We start from the raw sequence: 17318 nt of genomic DNA, 5'->3' as shown, positions 1-17318 counted from the left end.
TTCATTTTTCTCATCTTCTGCATTCTCCCGTCTTCTTTGTCTCTCTCCCCTCCACTCTTACTCTCTTCCTTCTCTTGTTCACTTTATTTTGCCTCCTCCTCCTCCTCCTCCTCCTCCACCTCCACCTGCAGTCTAATGTGCGAGAAGCGCATCTTTGAGGTTGTGAACCTGTCCCACCATCCCTTCCTGGTCAACCTGTTTGCGTGCTTCCAGACTCCAGAGCACGTGTGTTTCGTTATGGAGTACACAGCTGGAGGCGACCTGATGATGCACATCCACACAGACGTCTTCACCGAGCCGCGAGCCGTGTACGTAACGTCTGCATATACGTGTGTGTGTGTTTGAGAAAGAGAAGATGCTGAATAGAGCCGTAATGATTGTGATAAGTGAGTCTGTAAACACACTTTATATATCCCGTAAAGCCCTGATAGCAGGTTAGACCAGTTTCATCATTTTCAGGGCTTTTTAAGTGTGTGAATTACTTTCAGTTCTGTACTCCTTATGGGGTTAACGTTGTATTGACTCTTCTTGCAGGTTAGTAATAACTTTTCTTTGGTTTGACTTTAGGTTTTATGCAGCCTGCGTAGTTCTTGGACTTCAGTTCCTCCATGACCATAAGATTGTGTACAGGTGAGTAGACGCCGCACGAACCCGTTTCCTCACGTGATAGCTGGGATGTAGAAAACACATCTATGTCTACTGAAGAGAAACAAAACAACACTTATCCAATTCAAAGCTGTTTAGACAAGCTCTCAACATAATACTTGCTAGACATTAGCATGCTAATGTTAGCGGTTAAAAAGCCTCAGTACAGTCTCACTGAGCAGCAAGCATGACTTTACTGAACTCTTTTAAACTGTACTCTCAGCTGTGCTCGTTGAATTCCTGCAAAGACACACTAACTCTCAGCTCCATCTTTAATGCTCTTTCTCATTCAGAGACCTCAAGCTTGACAACCTGCTGCTAGACACCGACGGTTATGTCAAGATCGCCGACTTTGGGCTGTGTAAAGAAGGTAAAGATCGATGTTACTGATAGATGGGCTATTTTTTCTTCTTCTCTAAAACCGGTTTCATGTTTCTGCCTCGTGTCTGTAGGAATGGGCTTTGGGGACCGCACCAGTACCTTCTGTGGGACTCCAGAGTTCTTGGCCCCAGAGGTCCTAACGGACACATCCTACACCAGGGCAGTGGACTGGTGGGGGCTGGGGGTCCTCATCTATGAAATGTTGGTGGGAGAGGTGAGAGTTAGCACACACTCACGTACACAACGTTCTTACACCGTCTATGGTGTGACAGCTGAACGAAGCTTTGTTTGAGCACACATTACAAACTGGTTAGTTTACGAATGAATTCATTTAATGCATCCTGTATCATACCACTGTCTCCATACGTTTCCTATTACTGTAAACCAGTGATCCTCAACTTATGGCCCACGGGATAGGGTGCCGAGTGGCTCGCCGACCATTTACTATAAACTAATACACCATGAAAATAAAATGGTCATTTGTTTTGTACTTTTAATGTAAGTAAGGTGACAGAGCAACTAAAAGGGTTCAAATAGAAAAAAAAGTGCAAGAGGAGGATTCTCTTAAACCCCTGACAGGGGTCTCTGACAAAGAGAGCTGGATGTTTACAATCAATAACAACATGTTGACTGTGGTCAACACATTCATTTGTGAGATTCAAATCTGTAAAATGGATTGTATTGACTCAAGTGTGCTTTTGTGTGTCCACCTTTGTGCGTGTGTGTGTTGGTAGTCTCCATTCCCAGGGGATGATGAAGAGGAAGTGTTTGACAGCATTGTGAATGATGAAGTCCGCTATCCACGCTTCCTGTCCACTGAGGCTATCGGCATCATGAGGAGGGTAAGAATACTCGCACACAGAGAAACAATGTCTCCTTCTGTTGCTGACTTTATCACCCCTGAACACGAGGTACACATGAACCACTTCTTATTCACCAGTGTGTGTGTGTGTGTGTGTGTGTGTGTTTGTGTGTTTTCATGAGCAGCTGTTAAGGAGGAACCCAGAGAGAAGACTGGGATCTGGTGAAAAGGATGCAGAAGAAGTGAAAAAGCAGCCTTTTTTCAGAGTAAGTACACTGTTTTTTGTTTAATAATATATATATATATACGATTCGTGTTTTTCCACACTTGGATCATCGCATGTGGATGAGGTGAAAGCCGGTGTTTACATAGCTTTACTTGTACTTCTTGAGACTTTAAGGGAAACTATACACAAAACTAAAACAGACCTTCAGATTCTAATTATGTCTCCGTCTCCCTCCAGAATGTGGACTGGGAGGCGTTGCTGCAGAGGAAGGCTCCCCCTCCATTCGTCCCCTCCATTGTCGGCAAGGAAGACGTCAGCAACTTCGACGAGGAGTTCACCACCGAAGCCCCGGCGCTCACGCCGCCACGTGAGCCTCGCGTGCTCTCCCGCAAAGACCAGGACAGCTTCCGGGACTTTGACTACGTTTCCGACCTCTGCTAGTGGGCCGGGGGGGGGGGGGGCCCCTCACAGACCTTAGCGGAATGTTCTGCTTCAAAAGGCTTGGCGGCGGGACCGACGGTCTCCACTGACCGTCCGCTGACTGTGTGTCTGCCGTCAATTTACACTGTGAATGAATGCGGAGAAACGGGAGGCAGTCGGTCTCTGTTTGTGTGTGTGTGTGTGTGTGTGTGTGTGTCTGCGGGGGTTTTAAAGATGGAGGACTGAGAAAATAAAAGCACGGACGGATAGCCGGCGGGGTGGAATGTTGGACAAACGAAGGCCCGCCTCTCCAATCATTGTACAACACACCAGTGACTTGTGTATCTTTACAAACATTAGCCTTTAAAATGCCTCCTCCCATCGTCTTATGTGTCGGTGTGTTCATGAGCAGCTGTCAGAGGAGGAGATGTAGACTGTTTGTGTGGGGGGGGGTTCAAGGCCTCTCATACCAATGCCTTACATTTGTATTTGATCCACAGATAAGCATCTTGTTTTTTTTGTATACAGCAGCAGGAAGAGTGACCCGATGCAGAAGAAACGAGGATCGGCTCGTTAGAGGAAACGGTGAATTAGTACTCAAAGCTTTCCCAGCAGTCTATGATGACTGTTGCTAGGCGAATTATGAGTTACCTATGGGGTAAAAAAAACAACCACTTTCTTACTTCTACCAACTACTTTTTAAAAAATGTGTGCTGCTCAGATTTTAATTTGTGCCACGAACGTTACAAAAGCAATTCGCAAAGAAGTCCTATTTTATGACGGTCTCCTCCTCTGTGCATTATTGGATGTCTGGGCGTTCTACATAGTTTGATATAAAACAGGTGTAGCAGACATAGAATCACAACCATCAGCATAAAAGCTACGTGGCAAGCAGGTTACGTTATTTCACTCTTTTTATAATTGGGGGGGAAAAAAAGAAAACGCTAAGACTTGATGTACGAGTAACATTTTGGTGTCTGTCCGTTACGGGTTTGAAACACGTTCATCCAGTCATCGTCGTGCGTAGAGAGTTTTGTGAACATTAAGGAAGTAATTTCCCTCCAAGACACTTTTATCTGACTTTAAACTCAACAAACACTGGCTCTAATGTTTGTTTTTTTAATGTGTCTGTTTTAAGGACTTAATCCACCAACAGTTTTCCCAACTATCCGTTGTGATCATTCCAGAGTTTCCATCGTAGGGATGAGTTCAGATTGATATCGTAGTTATTTTGGAAGATCTGAGTGAAGCCACGATCAGCCACTTCGAGTGCTGCTTTAGGTCCCAGCGAAGTTCTCTTAGCAATACATTTCTAAATGGACAATATCATTTGAAACAGGATGATCAGTGTTGGAAGAATATGAGCCAGTGCTAATAAACTTGTGTAACACGTCGCCATCTCTGAGTACAGGAGAGGTTTGTTGTGAAGCTGTATGTATGTATGATGGTGTGGATTTTACTTATCTTGTGTTTGACAATACAAAACCCTGTGAGAGGATCAGATGACGTATTTTATAAAGAAAACCTGGAGTGAATATTCTGTCTGTGTTCATTCAAACCAAGGAACGACGAGAACGGATACCAGAAAGGCAAATAAAGAGAGAAAGTTTGCAATAATTCAACTTTTAAATGGAATCGTGTCGTGAGGATTTTGTTCGTATCATGTCATCTTTTTACAAAATAGTATAGAGTAACAAGAGAACGTCATCAACCATATATGACGGCACATAATGTAACATGAAGCATGAGCATCTTAAAAAGCATTATTTGTGAACTCGATAAAGGACATCGGGTGCAAGTTCAAAAGAAGTAGAGATCGTTGTGAAGGTCTTATTACACAATAACAGCATAGTTCTGTCCACAGCTTCCTTAAAAGGTGGTTGAGCCTTCGCTAACCTAGCATTGGTGTTAGCCTTCCATGTCAGTGTGCTATCAATAATGCTGTACAGGTACTTTTACACTTTGAATGGTTATGTCATAGTTTAAAAAACTCTTTATTGGAGAACAAGAGATCACCTGAAGATATCTCTTTTATAAATGTGTGCTCCCACCAGCAAAATACTGAGAAAATGGTACCAAAACTTCACAGGGGAGGAGTTAAGACGATGGATTTATATCAAAATACATGCCGAAGCTGTGTTTTTGTAGGAAAAATGCTCCGTTGTCCCTCTACTGTGAGAATATCAAACGATATTATTCACCATTACCAGCGACCAAGGTGACATTTTCAAATTCACTAGTTTTTTCTGATGAATAACAAAACAAAAAAAAAGATTTTCAAGTAGTAAGTTTCTACTAACATTAAATCTAGCTTTTGTTCTATTCAATGTAAGCCCTGATTGTGAGCCAGCCTGCACAATACCAGCACCCTGAAACTGAAGCAGCTAAATGGAATTGAGCCTTTTATTTGATTATTTACGTCTGTGCTTTGTCAAAATGTCTTCAGTGAAAAAGCTCTACAATATACAACTGGGAAAGGCAGCAAATTATCACATTTTAGAGGCTGGAACCAGAGAATTTTTGGATAATTCATTTTTCATTAATCAACTAAATGATTGTCTAATTGTTTAAGCTTTATTAGACTTAAGTTTACGTTTACTTGCCCGTAGTGCAGTGCATCATATCAAAGTACTAACCTGTGGTTAACAAAACTAACTCAACTGAAGGTCTACTTACTTACTCACTCGTCCTGGAATTTTTGACCGAAACACAAAGCTTTCTTCAGCAAATGGGGTTGGCTCAGTTGTCCCTGAACTGTAGATGTTTAAACTGAAACATGATTATAAGTTTTAACATCTACAGTCCATGAAAACTGAACAAACCACATCTGCTCTTTATCTTATGATGAGGACCATGTGATGCAGTCTAAAGCTCCGGAACAAGCAAGGAGGTGAACTTTGAGTTGAGATCATTTAGTCAACTGTTGTATCCGAGGTCAATGAACTGTCCAGATAAACTTCTGTGTGTTGGATGAGAAGTCCTTTGGGAGCTAAAACATGTATAACGTTTAAACATCAATAACTCATTGGTTAATAGGGTTAATAGGCAAACTCAATTGTATGAAGAGGACAGTATGACATGGTTGAAAGCTCCAGGACGAGTGAGTAAGTAGACCTTGAGTTGAAAGTATTTAGTCCACACTAAAGCTGAACTGTAGATGAATTAACCAGGACTTTTCCATTTTCATCTTCAGACTCTGACTTAATAATAACCCCACTTGAACGAGATCATTATTAATTGTTAAGGTATGACTCTGTTATATGGGTTTAACATGGTCACATTAATGCTGCGTGCGCGCGCGTGTACAGTCAGTGAGTGTGTGTGTGCGCGCGCTGCTGGTCCATCCTGCCTGCCTGCCAGAGAGGGGAGTCGAGAGCTCTGCTAAGAGCTACATGGTGCTCAATTTTTCAAGATGTCGTCGCTGGAACAGAGGCTGTCGCGAATCGAGGAGAAACTAAAGCAGGAAAATGAAGAAGCTCGCCGGAGAATCGACCTCAACATCGACATGAGTCCGCAGCGACGTCCGAGACCGAGTGAGTGTTCACCGGGGGTTACCGGGGAGTCGGTAACGGGCAGAATAGCAGGGGGAAAGACCGGAGAGGCGGAGTGAAGGAGTGGAGGTGTTATGCTGCCCCTAGCTACTACATGCTAACAGGCTAGCTACATAAACAAACACCGACTCAGCTGGCTCGCTCGATTTTACTCTCAAACTACTGACTTCACAAGTGGTATAGTTTCTACAGTGAGTCAAGCAAAATACAAAAATAAAAAATTATATGCTGTCACGAGACCACTCGCTGGCAGTCACGTCCTGAAATCTGCTCCGTATCTGTCCTGTCAAACCAGCTAGGCTAACAAGCTAGCAGTCTGAGTGATAGTCGGTGGCAGGCCCAGCGTCCATCTGACCAGTGTTCAGTCGACTTATGAAACATTTTGGAGGAGACGTTTGTCCGCGAGCTCATCTGTAGTCTCACGTAACTACTAAGCAGCGGGTTTGCTTGTGACTCCTGCGGCAAAGTCATTATTGTTTTCACTGCCAGTTTTGACCCTTGAGAAAACAGACGCTGGTTCGTGGAAGCGATGAGATCCAGCTAACGTTCAACACACGTTACCGACGCGTTATGTTACCACATAACACACGGTAGTCACGTTACAGTCTGCTGCGGACTTATTGCCATGAAGTCCTCCACAGTTTTAAGTGAGTGTTATAAAAGCTGGTGTCACGTTGGGCCCTCGAGCCGTCTGGAGGAGAAAGCTCTCTCCGGTCTTGAGAGTCTGCAGCATGCCTGTGCTGACTGACATGCATCACCGGAATAAACAGAAAGCTCTTCACTATCTCACCAGTGTTCACTCAGTGTCTGTTCAAAGACCATTCTCTCCTACAGATCATCACTTCTTGTCCATCTTGTGTGAGGTTAAATGAGCCGTTTGTAAGATGGTGAGCGAGTTAAAGGAAAGGCTGGTGCTATTCTGTATTTTCCTCATTGTCAACTAATCTTAGGAATAGACCCAAACCACGTATTGCCTGATATTCCTGTCTTAATGTTATTATAAAATCCAGTGTTTTCCATGTTCACCAGCAATTCCTCGCTACCTCACTTAAAGTGACCCTGGTAAGTTCCACGCAATAACTTCTACACATTTTAAATCTGGGAAAAGGAGAGCGCTGGAATCGAGTCGTTCCTCTGTACCAGCAGACACTCTGAGTCGAGGAACATCCCCGTTAACAGCAATGATGATGTTTCATTACAGTGAACACGGGCACTGCAGTTTATTTTGAGCTGGTGTACACCGTACGGCTGCTACAAATACTCACTGGAGCGCCAGATGTGCATTAATCTGCAGTTGTAAACCGTCCACAAAAGAATGGGTACCTTTGTTTGAGTAACGTTTACTAAAAACTCCAGTGCCCAGCTGTGTAAGGAAATAACTGAGCCTCTTCTTCTAAATTACAACAATATGTTTGTGACTTGGTTTTAAAGACTTATGACTTCAGTAGCAACCAGTGGGCATGGGGCTTCATGCCACAGACATGGTTTTGGAAGTCGTAAAGTATTGAAAGACGCACTATCGCTTTGTTGATTTTGGTCTTCTCAAAGGATTTATTGACAATAAGAAAAAGATAGAATAGAGACAGAGCTTATCCTCTAATATACACCACTCCTATTGAGAACAAGGGACTTATAAAGAAGAAAGTGTGTTTTCCCCCCTATTTGTTATATGATGGAGTGTGTGTGTGTGTGTGTGTGTGTGGTTGTCTCAGTAGAACAGTGCAGTAATATGCGTGTGTGTGTGTGTGTGTGTGTGTGTGTGTGTGTGTGTGTGTGTATATTTTTTTTCCCTCCGTCTAGTCATCGTGATCCAGCTCAGTCCTGCTCCAGCCCCTTCCCAGCGTGCAGGTATCATTCAATCCATCGCTCTCTCTGCCACTGCACCTCTCTTTCTCCCTCCCTCAAACCCCCCCCAATCTCCCAAAACCCGTTTCCCCTCCCACCCCCTCCTCCCTTATCTTTGATGGGATTAAAAAAATAAGAAATACAGAGATAAACACAGTCAGTTATCACATTTTCACGAGTCAGGTTTCCCTCCTTTCCTCACGTTTGTCTTTTTAACACTTTGATGCACGTTTCTTACATCCAGTGTAATTAACACTTAAAGAAAAGTCTTCTTATGTCTTTAACAAGTGGCTGTAAAAGTCCATTTAATAAAGGGGCATGTTGTGTTTCAGCCAGCTTGACGAGATGGTCTTTCAGTTGACCAGGTTGGTGTCATAGACTGGGTAAACACTTGCACGCACATACTTAGTTTCTTATCCGGCTCTCACACCATTATCTGAGACGTTTCCTCCTGAATGAGAACCTCCACTGAGCGGCAGCAGGTAAACCCATGTCTGTGAGACCAGTTCTGATATTTAGGCCCATCAGTTATGTCGAACCTCCCCTGAAAGTCACGTCCTCTCTCCAACTTTCCATTCTGACTCCTCTCTCTTGTCAGTGTGTGTCTGTGCCAGTGGCAGGGCAGTGTTGGTGTGCGTTGATGTTCACAGTGTGTGTGTGTGCGTGTGTGTGTGAGAACGTGTGTCAGATGATTAACCTTCGTTTTGCTGGACGCAGAGAATCACGGTGCATGCGGCTTTTTCTGCACGACACGATGTTTTGGGTTGTGTTTTGTCCGACACAGCCTCTAATCCAGCATCCCCACTGGTCCGTCTGCAGGAGTGCCGCGAACACTCCGGCTGTCTCTTTCTCCCTCTGTTATCTGTGTGTGGCGACCGAGGACTTCCTGTCCGAGTCTGACTGACTTCCACCTTAGTCTGTGCTATGCAGTTTTGGCCGATTTTCTCCTCTCTCTCCGTTTGATGTTGTTTGCCCGTTATTCATCCTCTGGCATCCCCCCCCCCCCCCCCCCCCCCCCCCCCCCCCCCCCAATGCTCCTTCCTTTTCCAGCAGCACGGTGTGAGCTGGAGGCGGTGCCTGCGAGAGAATCTGTGTGTTTGTGTGTCTCCCCTCGCCGTCTGTCCTCGCATCCGTCCATCTGGAGCCAGCTGAACTCTGGAGATGCGGCCTGTGCCAAAGACTGCCTGAGTCGCTCTTCCTCTCCCCACTAACCCCGTCCTCCTCTTCACTAACTGATTCTCCTCTTGCAGGCTGATCCATCCTCGGGTGACGCAGAAGAGCTGCCAGCCTTCTGCCACAAAAACTATAACAATGTTAATGATAAAACGGATAACAGCTGCATGGTCCTGTGCGTGTTTTGCAATAAAAGTTTCTGGAGTAAGAGTTAATAAGTAGGCATTTAAACTCCTCTCACACTTAGCGTTCATACTCGTAGATGTCGACCTATGGTTGAGAACGGGACCTACGTCCGTCAACGCTGTCCAGGGTTTTAAAGTCATCTTGGGACATCAATAGGCTGAGTGGCTTTGTGTTGGCCGCATTGTTTGCAATGTTGCCACATTCTGAAATCTCAGCAGTCGTGTTGGTGTGTGCAATGCTGTCATAACTAATAAAACCAATGGCTGCAGCTAATGAAAGACAACCCAAGTGTTCATAAACCTTATTTTCCCTTTTAAAGACGATCTGTGGACGTCCACATCAATAAACTACCTCCTCAGCTGCGGGTTAACCCTGCGCCGTCCCTCGCTGCCTGAGAAACGTGTTGCTTCTGCTCCGAGATAACCGTCCTGTTTGTTTCAACGTTAGGTCGGGACATCGGTGAAAAAACAAAAACAAAGCTGTAGCTTTGGGGTAAACAAAAACGTGGCGGTTAAAGTCTACACTGGGTTTAGATAGCGGGACTGTAGCGAAAGAACTCTTTGAGCTCACCAAGGCCAGCTCCTCTTGGTGTCTCACGGGGAATCCTATTCAGTCGGATATTATACGTCACCTTATTTTCTCATCAGACACTTTGAATTTCCTCTCTGAAATCTTCACATTTAGTTTTTACACAAATCAAAGTCAAAGAGAACGTTGACATGTGTTTATAAAAAGGGTGCTAAAGCACAAGTAATAACACATGATCACCTTTTGGTGCACACCAGCTTTAAACCACTAAAACGGAGGAGTCGGTGAATGCATGAATACACATCGTCTTGCACCTTCTGGCATGCTGGCCTCGGGCGAAAAACGTACTGTGCCATTCGTTCTGTTCTCCTCTCAGTTTCTAATGTGTCATGTCCCCCCCCCCCCCCTCCAGCCCTCCAGCTGCCACTGGCCAACGATGGAGGCAGCCGATCATCGTCTTCAGAGAGCTCTCCTCAGCACCACCCCTACCCCAGCCGCCCGCGACACATGCTCACCCTGCCCACGCCTCCGTACGCCCTGCAGAAGAGCTTAGAGAAGTATGTGGACACATGCTGATGTTCATCTGAGGAACTGTACTTACGGTTCTTATTGTGTTTACGTGGTATCAGTAAGAGCTCTGCATGTGGATCCATCATGTGTGACACAGCATCCATTTGAGTCAGAAGCCTCATCTTGCTACGGACGTTTCACACTGAAACATACTCCACGTCTCGTTTCCTGCTCCCTCACGTTGTGTGTGTGTGTGTGTGTTTCGTCCCCACAGTGCAGAGATCGACCAGAAACTGCAGGAGATCATGAAACAGACGGGTTACCTGAAGATCGACGGTCAGGTGAGATGTGACGCGTGATGACACACGTTGACTTTCTGTCGTGTGGCGATGTCAATGCCCTACATGTGATGCGTTACATGAGCGGTCATGAGGCAGGTGATATTTGATTGAGTGATATTTGCCAAAGTCTGCTAAATCTTTTTCCTCTGTGCCATTTATCTCTGTTGTGCCGCACTGTTGCACAGGGGGACATGTTCCTTCATCACGATGAGCGTGGGCACTCTAGTTTATTTTGAATCAGTCCCACATACTCCGTCCTGCTGCTGTAAATACTCCCAACAGAGTTAAGTGTGTATTAATCCACAGCTGAAAATAGTCCCCAACAAATCTACGTGCTACACCTGTTTACTAGAAACTACAGTGCCCAGTTCCTTTAGGACATTACTTTGACTTTTATACTTGTGAGTTGTGTTGAACGATCTATGTTTTCGGTAGGAGCCGATGGAGTAACGCATTGTTGGTTTTGGTCTTTTTTTTGTAACTTGTTGTTAATTAGAAAAGGTTTCTTTACAGAGGGATTTGTTAACAGTTTGTTCTCCTCAGTATTCAGAAATAATCTATTTCAAGATGACTAAAAAGCAGCGAGTCTGTATTGTTAAACCACGTGAAGGTTAAAACCCTATAAAAGCAAACATCCACTCCCCTGAAGGGTCTTTGTGTCGAGCAAAGAATCTCCATCAAGGACAACAGCAGCCCTCCCTGGCATTATTATACAGAATCTGATAAACAGTGAGAAGTGTGTTGTTTTTATAGACCAAGATAAAATAGTGATAAACTATGTGTTGAACCATTTTGGGTTTTTTTTTTTCTCCCTCCAGTACCACAGTCAAAGCCAGTCAGGGTTTGAAGGAAGCTGGAGAAAACGATTTGGACTCATCGTCGCTGTTTGTTTTTACTTCCTCTCATTAGCCCAGAGGGGTTGCTACATCAAGCACTCGATGAGGCACCGCTCACAGCATCTCAGTCGCACACTGATTCAATTTTAACGAAGCGGGGAGACGACGCATCTTCCCACTGTGTGCTGGTATTCTGAGAAATGGCCAAATGGGAGAGGGGGGGGGAGCTTAATTGCACATCCAAACATTTGCTACTGAATGATCCAGAGGGGTTTACTGTTGCCTCACGAAGCAGAAAATCTGAACTTGCCTCTCTCATCTATTTTCAGCTCGGAGTGTTTGCATTAGAAACAACATTGACCAGAAACCATATCTTGAGCATGATCCAAAGTCTTGTTTTGTCCACAGCGGTATCCAGCGGAGGTGACGGACCTGATCAGCGAGGGGGAGATCGGCAGCGGGACCTGTGGACAGGTCTTCAAAGTGCGATTCAAGAAGACCGGCCATGTCATCGCTGTCAAAGTAGGAACTTTACGCACCCAACCGTCCACGAATCACGCAGCACGTCCTTTGCTCTAAAAATACCGACTAACTTTTGATAGGTTGATAAGAGGCAAGCCGAACAAATGCAAATTTTTTTCGGGGAAATCCAGCCCCCTAGTTTAAGATTTAATGGGACCAAAATGTTTTATACCTATGTCATGAGTTTATTGTTTAACCGGATCCACATGGGGCAAAATCTAGACATGAAAATGAGGAATGAATGAGGAATATGAAATGCATAAAAAAATAGAATATTTAATGGGACAGTTGGTTTGAAACAGGAAATAATTGGTACATAACCCAGAGATAAAAGACAATCTACATTACACCATAGTACATAGTTGGCATTATTTAATGAATTGACACAATTGATTCTTAGCATTCCTTGTAAGCTGTGAGCAGTGTATTTCAGTTGTGCTAGAAAGAACTGAGAAGGTGGGATTCCTGAGAAACAACAGCAGCTCTATGAAAACATTTGTCTTTGACAGGTAGATCATTTTAAATGCCATAACTCTCCTTAATACGAGCATTCTGTAATTATTGTAGTTATTGATGCTTCACTCTGTAAAGTCGATGATATGTAGGATCACAGTGTAATATGCGGGCGGTCTTGTCTTGATGCTTAGTTTCAAAATACAAGAAAGAATTTCCTCACAGGGACCACAAAGACTTCAGTCAAAGATCAAAATACAGCAGGAGCTCGACGCTAACCCCGGCTTAGCGCTCCGATTTTGTGTTGTGATCTAATTGTGACTAATTTACCAACACAGTGGCAGTAATAACCCCACGTAACAGCCCTCCTATTTAAGAGATGACTTAATTGTAGCCGCCCGAGCTGTTTAACAACTAGGCAGTCAGTCAGCGCACCAGAGGAGTCTTTGCTCTGTGATCTTTCTAATGGCTATGTTTCTCTGTGTGCGCCACCAGCAAATGCGTCGCACAGGAAACAAGGATGAGAACAAGAGGATCCTGATGGACCTGGATGTGGTGCTGAAGAGTCATGACTGCCCGTACATCATCCAGTGCTACGGAGCCATAGTTACCAGCGTGGGTGTCCCCAAAATACATACACAGACACCTTAAACAAACCTTAAACAAACTGCTAACAGCTGGATGTGTGTGTGTGTGTGTGTGTGTGTGTGTGTGTGTGCGTGTGCAGACGGATGTATTCATCGCCATGGAGCTGATGGGAACGTGTGCGGAGAAGCTGAAGAAGAGAATCCAGGGCCCCATCCCAGAGCGAATCCTTGGAAAGATGACGGTGGCAGTAAGTGGCTTAACACACACACACACACACACAGATGGGAAAATGTGACACTGCTCTCTTGATTGCTTCGGTCTCATATTCTTACTGTGTGTGTGTGTGTCTGTGTGTGTGTTTCTGCTCCAGATAGTGAAGGCGCTGCTGTACCTGAAAGAGAAACACGGCGTCATCCACCGCGACGTCAAACCCTCCAACATCCTCCTGGACGCGAAAGGTCAGATCAAACTGTGCGACTTCGGCATCAGCGGACGCCTCGTCGACTCTAAGGCCAAGACCCGCAGCGCCGGCTGTGCTGCCTACATGGCGGTGAGTGAAAAACCCACACAATCTACACCCTAAAAGCAAACAAAAAAAATACAAAATAGACACATGACTCACACACACACACACACACGGATCTTTTAAACCGATGTGTTGCCTGATCTCGTATTCTTGCAGCCCGAGAGAATAGACCCTCCGGATCCCACCAAACCGGACTATGACATCCGAGCAGACGTGTGGAGCCTTGGCATCTCTCTGGTAAAATGTTTTATTACTATAAAGGAAGTGTACTTGGTGTGCTGGGTCATCCTGAGATGGGTTCATTTCCATCAATATCACATGGTTATTTGCACCATAAGATACAGAAGGAGCAGCTGAACCTTCGGTGTGTGACATTAGTATGTAGTCTGACACGCTCAGTGTAAACAGAGTCGGACCTGAGATCAGCAGCCAAAATAACAGAACATGCACTGAACATAAACTGATAAATGGCTGCTTGTGTCCTCTAGGTGGAGCTGGCCACGGGACAGTTTCCCTACAAGAACTGCAAGACAGACTTTGAGGTTCTGACCAAAGTGCTGCAGGAAGATCCTCCTCTGCTGCCTCTCGGCATGGGCTTCTCCCTCGACTTCCAGTCCTTCGTCAAAGACTGGTGAGTACAAATCTCACTCTAAAACGGACCCAGTCAGAGCTCTCAGGTCATCAGGTGGGTTTTCTAACTGTAGATAGAATAAGATCCCGGTGCTTCATTCAAGAGCAAATCATTTTCTTTATTATAGTCAAATGTCACTGTTGCGGTATGCACTTTAATGTAAATCACATTGAATTTCCCTGTAATGAAATGTTTCATAAATAAAGTTGCCTTGCCTTCAAATGTATCGTTTTAAAATTCACAGCCTCACAAAGGATCACAGAAAAAGGCCAAAATACCACCAGCTGCTGGTAAGAAACCAGTCATGAATCAATGAGATTCACCAGAATGACCCAAAGGTGAAATGTAACTGAACCGTCTCCCTCCCTCTGTATATAGGAGCATAGTTTCATCCACCGTTACGAGGTGCTGGACGTGGACGTGGCCGGTTGGTTCCAGGCGGTGATGGATCGCACCGAGTCGCCCCGCAGCAGCCAGTGTTACAGCCATCAGCACCAGCTCCACTCGCTCTTCAGTAGGTAGCCTAGCACCTGCCCGCCGTTAGCTTAGCCAGACGCTGGTCTTTGCCAAGCCCAGACTCGGTCTGTCCTAAATCCAGCCTAGCGTTAGCAGCTAAGCCTAGCGTTTCGACCCAGCCCGCCTGTCCGTCCGTCCACCGGAGAACCTGAAGAGCCCACAGAGGTAGAGAGAGGGACGGAGACTCGGTGGAGCGATGGACGGAGACACGGACTGATGGACGGATGGATGACGCTGGTGGTTCTGTTGATCAGTGTGTTGAATCTGGACAGACAGACACGGGAGGGAGGGAGGGAGGGAGGGAGGGAGGAGAAAAAGGTGCAAACTGTAGTTAGCTTCATTCTTTACACACGTTGTTTCACATCACGTCATGTCAGTGTCTCGTGTGTGTTTCTACATGTCCTCCACCTGTCACTAGTTTTTCACCCACATGTCTGTCTCAAGCATTGATCCAAGGCGTTGGATTAGTCAACAGAGTAGTCACTACACACTGGAACAAAGCATCTGCTACATGAGCAAACATGTATCTGTCTTGTACATAAAAGTTAAGGAGGACACAACTATGTCCGGTGCAATTATGCTTCTTCAGGTGTTTCTACTATCACGCATGCTCAGGCTGAATGTGTGTGTGTATTGTAAGTGTGTTTGTGTTTGTGCGTGAGTGTGTGTGTGTGGATAAATATCAAGACACAGTCACTGTTTGTTTTTAATAAGTGAGCTTATCTTTTTTAACCGTTTATTCACCTTCACGCTACACCCGTAACACACACACACCGTTATGTATTAATCCATCGGCTGTGCTTCATTTTTAACATGCAAGGATAGTAACTCTCATTAACGTTGAGATGAAATATGTTTAGAATACCATCATTGTATTTAGCTGCTGCACAGTCGGAAAAACACGATGAAAAAGACTTACAAAAAAAATTACTGTTGCATTCTAGCGTCGTAGAAAAGGACTCGTTTATGCTTTTGTTTTTGTGCGTTCAGACGTAGCTGTACGTAAATAGATGGAGGGATGCTAAGAAGAGAAAAAGATGTGTCAAGAGAGGAGGAGACTCTTTCTAGCAGTGTGGGAGAGAAAAGCAGAGAAAGTAGTCGAAGAAGAAGGAAGTTGTGGTCTCGTTGAAGACCTTGACGCTTGAGGAACCGTTTATAGTGTGAGAAACGAGAGAGAGGCTGGAGGTAGAAATGGGAGCGGAGTGTTTTTTCCGTCGAGAGCGCAAAGAACGGGCGCTTATCTTGTACAAAGAATATACATGGAGTAGATCCTACGACCTGTGGAGCTTTTCTTTACTCTCTTGTTTGTCTACCTCTTCCTCTTTGTCCAGCTCTCTGTCTGCCTCTCTGTTTAGTGTGACGTAGTGCTCCACAGCGTTACCGGACCAAAGGCCGAGTTTAGGTTGTTGTCGGCGGAGGCCAAGAGATTTCGACCCGCTTCAGACATCCAGAAACCACACGGACGCGTTTGTAGAACATAGAGCAGGGGTCTCAAACTACTCCTTTGACTCTAAAGTCTGCCTCTCAAATCAGTTTGTTGTCTTGTCTTACATTATTAGTCTTCTATTGTAAAGTCATTATTGACTGTTTTCCAGGGCTGCAAGTAACCAATTGAAATTCCCCCCAAATTACTAATCATCTCCTAATTATCTTCTCAATTATTCATTCAGGGGTTAGTGTCCTTTTTAGAATCTGACAATGTTTTGTTTGCTATCTTTTACGACAAAGAAAAGCAGAACATCTTCACTTTTTAAATCCAGAAATCAATGAATTTTACACTTTTGATTTAAATGTAATTTAGTCTTTTATTGGAGTTAAGTGTGACAGTTTGCTCATCTGTGAGGACAAAGGAGCATTAGCGTTAGCCAATTTGAGGCCCCTGAACTAGATGAACGTTGTGAGCGCAGGTCTTCGGAGACGGGGCCAACGAGAGGCCCGCAGCCTCCCCTCTTGACGGGCCACAGCCTGCCAGATGTGCACTCGAGCCTCCCACGCCCCGTCACGCGTCAAACCAAATCACTGCTAGAACTGAGAAATGGTCGACGATACAGAGAGGAAACCGTTAAGTGTCGGAGAGCGAGAGATTCAGGAAGGTTGTCGAGGTGGCAGAAAGGATGAGTGGAAATGTAATGTCAGGAAAACGAGAGAGAGAGAGAGGATGGAGTGAGGTGGGGAGGAAGACAGGGAGTTTAAAGAAAGTGGGATTGAAAGTTAACGAAAAGTCAGAGACAAACTGGAGTTTGATGTCAGGACGTGAGCGTGTGAATAAGGAGAGAGGAAACGAGGAAGGCGGCCCGAGTTTGTGCCGAGCTGGTCATTGTAAAAAGCTTTCATGGTGTTACACCAACGTACCAATTATGATTTTAGCGAGTGAGTTAGCGCGTTGTCTCGATGATGTTTACTGTTTCTGCTTGAACAATGTTATTTATTTACATTGCTACTGCTGCTACTTTATATTGCTTTAGACGCTGCTGTCACTTCTTTTTCCCCAAAGGACAAAATACTTTATTCTTTTTTTTTTTTTATCAAAGCCAAATAAGTGAAATAATGCAATGTCAACACGTGTTACCAAATACAGAGCAAGTCTGAAGAGAGCAAAAGCAAGTGAGGGGTGGATTAGAGAGAGAGGGAAAGTACT

At 44.8% G+C, this 17318-nt stretch overlaps 2 protein-coding genes across 3 annotated transcripts in view; both read left to right on the top strand.

Moving 5' to 3' along the window:
- The window catches only part of pkn1a (protein kinase N1a), a 41377-nt gene extending 37368 nt beyond the window's left edge, over window positions 1-4009 (top strand). For both annotated transcript variants that reach the window (XM_079159546.1, XM_079159545.1), the window contains exons 17-23: window positions 132-308; window positions 568-630; window positions 939-1015; window positions 1098-1240; window positions 1761-1868; window positions 2014-2094; window positions 2292-4009. In XM_079159546.1, coding sequence (XP_079015672.1) covers window positions 132-308; window positions 568-630; window positions 939-1015; window positions 1098-1240; window positions 1761-1868; window positions 2014-2094; window positions 2292-2495 — 853 coding nt within the window. In that variant the 3' untranslated portion in view covers window positions 2496-4009. The remainder of the gene's footprint in view (window positions 1-131; window positions 309-567; window positions 631-938; window positions 1016-1097; window positions 1241-1760; window positions 1869-2013; window positions 2095-2291) is intronic.
- Window positions 4010-5880: 1871 nt separating this feature from the next.
- On the top strand, window positions 5881-14762 carry map2k7 (mitogen-activated protein kinase kinase 7). The gene is made up of 12 exons (XM_079160226.1): window positions 5881-6007; window positions 7826-7873; window positions 10170-10314; window positions 10542-10608; window positions 11853-11966; window positions 12915-13034; window positions 13147-13254; window positions 13378-13557; window positions 13690-13770; window positions 14022-14164; window positions 14409-14454; window positions 14543-14762. The coding sequence occupies exons 1-12, from the start codon at window positions 5887-5889 to the stop codon at window positions 14684-14686; spliced, it is 1317 nt and encodes a 438-aa protein (XP_079016352.1). The 5' UTR covers window positions 5881-5886; the 3' UTR covers window positions 14687-14762.
- The last annotated feature ends 2556 nt before the right edge of the window (window positions 14763-17318 follow it).

This window comes from Pholis gunnellus (assembly GCF_910591455.1).
Source record: "Pholis gunnellus genome assembly, chromosome: 5".
Classification (NCBI taxonomy): domain Eukaryota; kingdom Metazoa; phylum Chordata; class Actinopteri; order Perciformes; family Pholidae; genus Pholis; species Pholis gunnellus.
Note: the sequence above shows the minus strand (reverse complement) of the source record. Positions and strands in the feature narration are given on the sequence as shown.